General features: G+C 59.3%; 1 protein-coding gene across 1 annotated transcript in view; it reads right to left on the bottom strand.

Moving 5' to 3' along the window:
- LOC102043069 (semaphorin-3D) overlaps window positions 1-9,682 on the bottom strand; it is a 23,190-nt gene that overhangs the window by 8,674 nt on the left and 4,834 nt on the right. Inside the window, exon 2 of the mRNA XM_031058227.1 lies at window positions 2,776-2,979. Within this exon, the coding sequence (XP_030914087.1) occupies window positions 2,776-2,899 (124 nt within the window). The 5' untranslated portion in view covers window positions 2,900-2,979. The remainder of the gene's footprint in view (window positions 1-2,775; window positions 2,980-9,682) is intronic.

Below are 9,682 nucleotides of genomic sequence, written 5' to 3'. Positions count from 1 at the left end.
GGCCCCGCCGGCGCGGGCCCCTGCCCGCGCCCAGCGGCCAGGCTGGCTCCCAGCCGGCGCTTCCCTCTCCCCTGCCCCGGGCAGCTCCCGTTCCGGCGGGGACACAAATCCTCCTCTGCCAGCAGCAGCTCCAAGCCACATCAGGGAGCTACTGTTTCTCCTCCTGCTGCCACAAAAACCACAGAGCCCCGCTTCCCTCAGTGCCCAAGGGCTCTCTGGGTGCCGGAGATACAGGGCAGAAGGCTTCCCAGCCATTTCCCACCAGCTGAATGGCATTAACAGCTGAATTCCTGTCCCTCCCTGCGGGCCATTGTCCCTGCTGGATCTCCAACAGGGTGGGTGCATCGTTCACCCTCCTGTGTCTGCCAGTGCTCCCAGGACCTGCCTGATCCGGGGAAAATGTCAGACAGGGCTCTGGGAGGGGGATTGGGTGGGAGGGCAAAGGCTCATCCAGTACATGAGTGTAATTAAGGGGAATGGGTACAAGCCTGGTCCCAGTGAATGTCACTGGCTGGTCACTGTCAACCCTGTGTGAGGACAAGGTCAGGCAGGGTGCTGAAGCGCCCTCTCTGCTGCCTCTGGCAGTATGTGGGAGAGCCCTGGAAGGACTCACTGCCCTGCACTTGCACCCTCCTGCAGGTTAATGACCAGGAGGGTCTGAGCCTGACCCCATGGCTCTGCTCCCTCACCAAGGGGACATCGAGTGCTGGGATCCAGAGCCAGGAAGCTGCTGCACAAACCCCAGCCTCTTCTCACCCTCGGGTCATTAGATCCAAACCTGATGCTGGAGAAAGGGAACCAGGGGGGCTCTGCAGCAGCCATGCCACGGCCAAATCTATGGGTGAGCCCAGAGAAACATCCTCTCCTTTGTGTTCACTATCTCCCAAGGCCACGGTGTTTGTCTTTATTGCCGGGACCACTGTGGATGGCCTTGTCCCATCCATCATCTCCTCCTGCCCCTCAGCCACAGCATCCCCGTGCAGGGTGACCCCGAGCTTCCTGGGGTCACAGCCCGGCTGTGCTGCCCTGTCCCCTGCCCCCTCACAGGCACAGCAGCCCACGGAGGAGATCCCTGGAGCCCAGGGCAAGTTTGGTGCTAAATCAGGCTCTGGCCCCTCACTGCTGTTGGCTGATAAGGGACGTGCAGGGCAGCCCTTGGGTGATAACAGAGCCCTGTGACCTCCCCGTGCTCCGGAGCACTTGCTGAGTGGTGGCAGCCTCTGAGTCCGGCCTGGCTGCGGATCAGAGGCTGGCAGAGGAGCCGGTGCCAGCTCCTGGGATGTTCCCGCAGGAGGAGCTGGCAGGGTTGCTGTGGAAGCCTGGGGGAGGAGAGGCTGAGCTCAGGCAGCGCTGGGGCTGCCCCAGCCTGACCCGGCCGAGCCCCGGCTGCCCCGTGTGCTATTCTAAACCTCCTCGGCAGCTCTGGGCAGGGCGGGAGGCGCTGCTGCTGCTCCTGGCCCCGTGCCCTGTGCCCCATCCTTCCTGTGCTCTCCCGGGCCTCGCTGCTGTCATTTCCTTCTCTCGGCCCTGCTTACGTCTCCTCCTGCCCCACCGAGGCTCTGCCCGCCACCCCCATCCGTGCTGGGATCTGAGGGCCGGGCTGGTCCCGTGCATGGACTCTCACAGCCCTCCTTTTATTTATTTATTTTTTCCTAGAAGTTTCTAAACCTAAACTTCCCAAGGCATTGTGTCCTTGAACCTGCCCCGTGCTGTCCATGAGTCACATCCCTTCAACCATTGTTCACTTCGTGCTTGAGCCCTCCTGATGCTGGGAGCTTCCTCTCCTGCCTCTGCCCAAGGCAGAGGGCTCTTGGCATGCTGGCCCGGGACACTGGGGGGCTTTGAAGTCACCAGGCCCCTTTCTGTCCAGCTGCCCCAGCAGGCCCATCTGCTCCTCTGGCTCCAAGGAAAGGCAGAGCTGGGCTGGTTCTGGGCTGGGCTGTCAGCAGGGCCATCTCCTCACACAGATATCCTGCACCCCTGGGAGGTCCAGCCCTCTCCAGCCACCAAAGGGGAGCATCTTTCACTGTGCTGGTTGCCCCTGCCTGGAGAGCAGCTTCTCAGGGTGATGGAATGGGCCAAGCATGGCCCTGGAGCCTGGAGTGCTGTGCCCATGAGAAAGCTGCTCCACCAAATCTCATCTGTGGAGAGGGCTGAGCTGGCCCTCCCGACGGCCACATCCAGGGCAGCACTGGGGATGTGCTGAGCTGCCATCCTCCAAAGAGGCTTGCTGTTTTTCACACAGGAGAAGCTGAAAGCAGCTCAGATGGCCTCATCCATGCTGCAGGTTCATGGCAGAGTGAAAAGCTGCCAGGCTGGCAGGGTTCTGCTCTAGCTGCTCAGGCCATTCCCCTCTAGGTGCTCCCTTCCCACACTTCTCTGGGCTGAGTTTTGTGCTGTCAGTCTGCCCTTGCTGCATCTTCAGGTCACCAAAGCATCAGGCTTGAGAGGAGCAAACTGTGCCTGCCCTGAAGAACTCATCATCCAAACAGAGACACAGATGCAGGGAGGAAGGGACAAGTGCAGCAGGGAGATGATCTGCACAGGGGATCAGTCTCTACTGACAGAACAGGAGAGTCAAAAGCAGAGGGGCTGAGCTGGGGTAGGACTGTGGTGGTGGGAGGCAGAGGAAGAGGCTGGTGAGACTGTCCCAGGGCTCAGTGTCCCTGTGAGCTGAAGGCAGGGGACATCCCCAGGGGTACCCAGCTCAGCCCCAGCCCAGGACACAGCTGTCCAGCCCTCCCAGGCAGGGTGCAGACCCCGAGGAACCCTTACCTTTGTAGGTGAGGCGGAGGCGTGGGGCGTGCTGCTTCCATGCCCTGCTGCTGCCCAGCTGCTGCAGGAGGAGGCAGAGCAGGAGTGTGGCCAGGGACAGCCAGTGGCCAGGGGCAGCCCTCATGCTGGCACAGGGCAGTGGGCAGGGTCTGCTGGCCCTCACAGCACCATGGTCCAGCGTCGAGATGCCACCTCTGATGCCAGCTGCAAGCAGAGAAGGGGAGAGGCTGCAGCTGTGGGCACTGGGGCAGTGTGGGCACTGGCACCCTCCTACCTTCCACCCCCTGGGGGCTCCAGCACATTCCATGCCCAGGGAGTTCACAGGGCAGCTGTTCCAGCCTGCCCAGGGGAGGTGTGGGGTGATACCAGTGCACCCACATCGTGTGGAACCTGGGGGAGCTGGGATTTGGGCATCCTGGAGGTGACTGATGTGAGGGCAGTAGCACCCTCCAACCCTCCAACGGGCTCTCAGAGCTTGGGCATCCTCTGCTCAGTATCTGCTCGGGCTCCAGTGCTTGGCAGAGCCTGCTGAAGGATCCCTAACACTCATCTGTTCTCAGCTTGGGGTTAAACCTCATCCCTTTCGCTGAAAGGGGAATTCATGTTTTGGAGCACCACCCATAAATGCCATTTCTGTGATCTCGCCAATATCACCTGTGGCTCTGTGTGTGCATGACACAGCTCTGGCTAGGATCTCTGCAAATTCCTTGTCACCACAGAGCTCTCTGAGGCCACCAGCATCCGCTGGCTCCAGGATGCTGTGGGTTGGTAACACATACTCCCCTTTGGAGGGGTTCAGGGGTTCACATCCTTCAACACCCCCTCTTTAATATCCCCCTTTGGAGGGTACAGGGGTTCACAGCCTCCCACAGCAGCTCCCACAGCCCCTGCCAGGAGCAGGGCTGGCCTGCCAGCTCTAACCACTTAATCCAGGCTACTTGGAGGCTTTTTCTCCACTTAATAAAAACCTGGTCCCTGCATGGCAGCTCTGACTAACTCCCCCTCTTGCTGCACATTAACTTCTTCCAGTCCCATGACTGAAAGGTTTAAAATGAGCTTTTTGGCTCATCCCTGGCCAGAGGCTCTTGGCACAAGGAGCAGGGGATTCCTGCCATCCCAGCAATGGGATGTGGAAGGGATGGTGGAGCCAAGTCTTTCCGCTGCCTTGCACAAGGACGAATGCTCAGCTCTGCCTAGGGAGGAGGGCTTGGGCTGGTGTGGTTGGGCTTCCTCTCCCTCCCAGCAGCAAACCGTGGTTGGGCTGGATGCAGCTCCTTTTTGCCTTCACTACTGCCTGGATCTCTCTCTGGTCAGCACAACCTGCTGCTGCTCCAGGTCCTTCCCCTGGACAGGAGACCTGGCACCAAGCTGGGACATGGATGTGACCTTAGGGTGGTGGCTGTGCTGTGCTCTGTCTCTCTTTAGTTTGGGGCAGCTCTCTCCACCCAGTCAGCCCTTCCTGGGCACTTTTCCACATCAACCATTGCCTAGGGAGGGGACAAAAACCACCCCATGAGCATGATGGGTTTAGCCAGGCTCTAACTGGTCCTGGGTTGTGGAGAGGTGGGGTTCTCTGTTAGGAACCCATCAGCCACATGGGGATTCACAGGCAGTGCTGCAGCAGTGACAAGCTGCATCTCAGCCCCTCCTTTGCCCAGCACCTGAGTGAGCAATGCTGCCCCAGGGGTCACCACAAGGACGGGGCTGGCATCTGACAGGGATTTTTTTTCCTTTGCCAAAGTGTGTTGTGTTTCTGCAGGACTTGGGAAAATGCTGTCCTCTAATTGAAGGGTTCTATAAATGGAACTGGGTCTGTGCTAGGCCTGACTTTGGGCTAGGGCAAACTTGGAGGAACCTTTCATGACCCAGGGGATGCCAGGGCAGGCTGGGATTCTGAGGATGGCAGGCAGGGCACTGCTCCTGCCTCAGGACACGTTCACACACGGTGAATTTAGGGCCAGGCATGCACTCCCCTGTACAGCTCAGTTATACCAGAGCTCCATCTCCTGCCCTGGCAATGCCACAAGCAGGCCTGATGGCAGCAGGAGCCACAGCCATGCCCAGGAGGGTCCCAGAGCCCTGGCAGAGCTGAGCACAGACATAGGGGAGCGAGGGGTTTGCAGCAGATAAGGAAATAAAAAAACTGCCAGAGGATAACCTCTGGTAAGAAACACTTCCCACGGTGTCATCCCTTCATGGGCATTTAGGGGCTCCCTCCCATCGTGCCCAGGCTGTGGTGAGGCACATCCAGCTCCTGACCCCCGGCTAAACTCCTGGCACAGCCCCCTGTGCCCACAGCCCCTGGCACAGGGGCATCCCTGGCTGTGCCAGTCACTGCAGGGACACCGGGAAGCAGACCAGCTGGAGGGGAAGAGCTCGCAGAGTTTACACAGAGAGGGGGAGCTCGGGTGCCTGGAGGATGGAAACAAGCTGGGAATGATGAATCCAGGGTTAAATTAAACACTCCCGACAGCTTTAAATAATCAACTGTCCAGAGCTGCAACTCTTTCCATCTCAGTTTGGAGAGGGAGGTGCTGATGAGGGTGGGCTGCCAAGAGAAGGGAGGCAGGGGGCTGGCATTTCATACTCCTGGTACCACAGGACTCTCAGGGGAGGCCTTGGGGGATGGCAGAGCCTTGTTTGGGGGGCTGGCAGTGACCAGGAGTGCCAGGCACAGGTGGCACAGCAGGTGACACCACAGTGCTGGGCTGAGTCTGCCAGCAGTCCATCAGGTGCCCTGGTCCCAGCAGCTTCCCTGTGCCCTCCCTCCCTCCCCTTCTACTGGAGATCTGCAGAAGGGACAGAATCACAGAATGGTTTGGGTTGGAAGGGACCTTCAAGATCATCTTGTTCCAGATGATCACAGGCAGGGATGCCACCCGCTGGGTCAGGCTGCTCTGAGCCCATCCAGCCTGGCTGTGGACACTTCCAGGAATGGGCCATCCACCACTTCTCTGGGCAGCCCATGCCAGGGCCTCACCACCTTCACAGTGAAGAATTTTTCTTGACATTTAATCTAAATCTCTCCTCTTTTGGTTGAAACCACTTCCCCCTTGACCTAGCACTATCTGGCTGTGTAGAAAGTCACTCCCTCATTTTTATAAGTTCCCTTTAATTACTGTAAGGCTGCATTGAGTTCTGCACAGAACAGAAGTCCAGCAGGTCTGAGGTTCTGGGCTGTCACACAAAATCCCCTGGAAAGCCTTGCCAGAGAGTGAGCAGCCCGGAGAAAAGATAAAATCCCTTCTGTTTGAGACGGGTACAGGAGGGGATCATTTATCCGCGGCAGCACCAATTTCCTCCTGACAGCCCCTTTGTGTTGCAATGCCGTGAACAGTTTAAAGCGGCCCAAATTTCGGAGGGGGAAGGGCGCTGGCAGCGGGTTTATCAGGCTGTAGATTATCTCTGAGAAGGAGACATGCCGAGCTGAGCTCCCGCAGCCCCGACAGCGGCGCTGCCATGTGCTCGCTGCTGTCACAGCCCCGATTGTCCCGATAATCCCCAGCCTGCTGCCTTCTCCGCTTACACGGCGGGGCTGCCAGGGCCGGGGGGCGAAATGCTGCTCCCCAACAGCTGGGGAACCTCGCGGGAAAGGAACGGGGGGAGGAGAGGCACGGCAGCCTGGTCAGCATCCATCCGCAGGGATCGTCCCCGCCAGGGGACAGAAGCGCCGGGCAAGAACTCACTGTGAGAGGGGGGAGCCCAGACCCCCTCCATGGGGCTGGGGCTTCCCAAGGATCCCAAGCACCCCAGCCCTGGCTCCCAGGCTCCTGAGACTGTCCTGCCTCTCCCAGCGCAAGCCCTGCTGTGGGTGGTTCCCTCTCTGCCACTTTTGGGAGCCGGGACAAAGGGGCCACAGCCTGGCAAGGGAACTGAGGGCAAAGCCAGGGCAGGAGGTGCGGAGGACTCAGCGCGGGTGCCCACCCCGCACACATCTGGGGTCAGCTGGGGGCCTGCCCGTGCTCCGTGCCCTGGGAATGCCGCGCCAGGTGTGAGGGGAGCGGGCACAGCCGGAGCTGCTGGCCCCGAGCCCCGGCGCTGCCCGCAGCTGTCCCTGAGGCAGGGCTGGAACAGAGCCCTGCTCAGCCCGGGCTGTGCCTGTCCCGCTCCATCCCTGCGGGGTGATGGATACCCCGGCAGCTGCAGCGAGAGGCAGCTGTCGATGTCTCCGGTGGAAGGACAAAGACACATGGTGAGCCCTCCCTGCCTTCCCCCGATGGCCAGGCTGGGGCAGAGCCAGTCCCTGAGGGAGCCCGAGGTGCTGAGTGATTTGTGGGAGGAGGACGTGGTGGTCCCGCTCCGTGACATCAAAGCTGGGACCACAAACCAAGTGCCAGAGCTTGGGTGGCACTGGGACAGCACGGTGTGCCTGGGGAGTATCGGGGTCCCAGTGAAACCTTCAGGTCACATGTGCCCACACAGATCTGCAGAAATGGAAGGGAGGAGATTTTTGGAGGGGTTGGATAAGGGATTGCTGGGCAGCAGCAGAAGGCTGGGGCTGCTCCAGGCTCAGCCCCGCCACTGCCATCACACAGCCTGGGGCCAGCAGGGTCCCGTCCAGCCGGGACATCCCCCCACTGCTGTCCCCTGGCCGCAGTGAGCCCCAGACCACCCTTCCTTGCCAGACAGCCCTGCTGGAGTGGGCCAAGCACCACGGGTGGGGAGGAAGGCACCCAGGTGCTACTGGCACCCTGCAGACCCTCGGGATGTCACCTCTGCCAGCCCATGGGCACTGGGTGACAGCGGCACTGGGGCAGGGACAGCCCTGGGGACTGGGTGCTGTCAGAGGGACCTGGCTGCCTGTGGGGACACCCAGAGCAAGAGCAGAGCTCAGTGCTTGTCTCCCCGAATTACAGCAGCTGCAGGCACCCTCCAGTTGGGACCACATCCTCTGAAAGCAAGTGGGGAATTGCCAAGCCTGAGGCTGGCCAGGGTATTAATAACTGTTTATGAAGGGATAAAGAGCTGGCTTCCCTTAACATCCTGCTAATCCCTTTCTTGAGAGGCTGCTGGCTCAGTCCCCACCTTTCCCTTGCTGCTGAGAGGTGAAGCCTGACCTGGCCTGGCTCTTGGGTGTCTGGCTGGGAAGGTGGCCCAGCAGTGTTGTCTCAGGGCACAGTGACAGGCACAGTGAAGGGCTGGATCAGCCCCTGCTTCCAGCCCCTGCAGGACTTTAGATGTTCCTGAATGTGCTGCTTGAATGGGACTTCCTCTGTTCCTCCTCCTGATTTACCCCAAGGGCACCCAGCCCCAGCGGGGCAGCAAGTCCAGTGTACAGAGAAAGCTGAATGGAGTCACAGCATTTATTGCACCTTGCAGATCTGCTCTCATCTCAAATGCTGCCAGAGCACAAGCAGCTACCAGCACAGAGCAGTGCCACAGTCCTGGTGCCCACCCCAGGGCTCCCAGAGTGGGCAAACATTGGGACACCAGTGGGGAGTGGAAAATTCACAGAGGATTGGGCTCCTCCATGGACAGAGCAGAGGAGGGACAAGTGTGGGTTAACTTGGTGTGTTAACTCTGGGCTGACTCGGCATACTAAATTCCCAATTTGCCTCCTAGTGCTATTGAGAAGCTTAAATTTCTTTCACAGAATAACAGAATTATAAGGGTTGGAAGGGATCTCTGGAGACCATCCAGTCCACCCCCCTGTCAAGGCAGGGTCACCTAGGCCAAGTTACACAGGAATGAGTCCAGGTGGATTTGGAATGTCTCCAGAGAGGGAAACTCCACAACATCCCTGGGGAGCTGTTCCAGTTCTCTGCTACCCTCAGTGTAAAGTTATTCCTCATGTTGAGGTGAAAATTTTGTGTTTTGCTTCATGGCCATTACTCCTCATCCTGTTGCTGAGCAGCACTGAGGAGACTCTGGCACCATCCTCTTGGCAGCCACCTTTGAGATATTTATATGCATTAATGAGATTCCCCCTCAGCCTTCTCTTCCCCAGACTAAACAGGCCCAGCTCCTGCAGTCTCTCCTCAGAACAGACACTTCATTGGAGGGGGCTTGCCAAGCTTTAATGCTGTGTCAGGTACCCAAGTAAGGCAGAGGAGAGGCTGTGCCTGCCTGCTGAGCTGCCAGGCCAGGTTCTCAAAGCCTCGGGGGTCCCCGGAGGCAGCACTGAATTCCTCAGAGCCATTTATACCCCAGTGCTGAAGCCACCCTTGTCATCTGTCTGCCACATGGCCTGACACCCAGCACAGCCTGGGGGAGGCTCCCCTGCCCCACCCAGGAGTTTTCTCTGGGCTTCAGATTTTCCAGGCTCAGCCTGGGTGAATCCCACACGTGCTCAAAGCTGGCAGGGGCTCCAAGGCCAGGGACCAGCCGGGACTCCAGCAAGGGGCAGCTTTGCCCGTGCTCCTTGCCATGGGCTGCCTGTAAAGCCTCCCTGGGTGACCCCTGAGGTTTCGACACAGAGCTCAGCAGCCCTGAGGCACCAGCTGGAGCCCAGTGCCAGGGCTGCTGCCCCTTGGTGGCCTCTGGAGAGAGGGGTGGGTTTGGTTGGGTCCTTGTGGGAGCCCTGCAAAGGATTCCAGCAGAGACCCAAGGGCTGGCAGGGACAGCTCCATCCCCGGGGTGTCTCCAGGGAGAGCTAGCCTTGGGGAAAGAATTCCTGTTCCCAAGAATTCCTGGGCAGGCTGCAGCCTGTCCCAGCACTCCCAGGACAGCACTGATTGCTCCCTGAAGATGCCAAGACTTTCTGCAGCAAACCCACAGGATCTGCAACATTGATTTCCTTCATTCACCTGGGTATTATTGCTTCCCACCTCCAAACCTATTAGACAGGGATGCTCAGCACCACTCAGAGTGCTTTTAGCTTGGCCACATCTCCCCATTCCGGGCAGGAGCTGCCCATGAAACACCTGCTCTGCTGCCCGGTGAGCCGGCTCATGAGCCCTTCACCACT

Source organism: Geospiza fortis, unplaced genomic scaffold (assembly GCF_000277835.1).
Source record: "Geospiza fortis unplaced genomic scaffold, GeoFor_1.0 scaffold78, whole genome shotgun sequence".
Classification (NCBI taxonomy): domain Eukaryota; kingdom Metazoa; phylum Chordata; class Aves; order Passeriformes; family Thraupidae; genus Geospiza; species Geospiza fortis.
The sequence above is the reverse complement of the archived record's forward strand: the minus strand, read 5'-3'. Positions and strand labels throughout refer to the sequence as shown.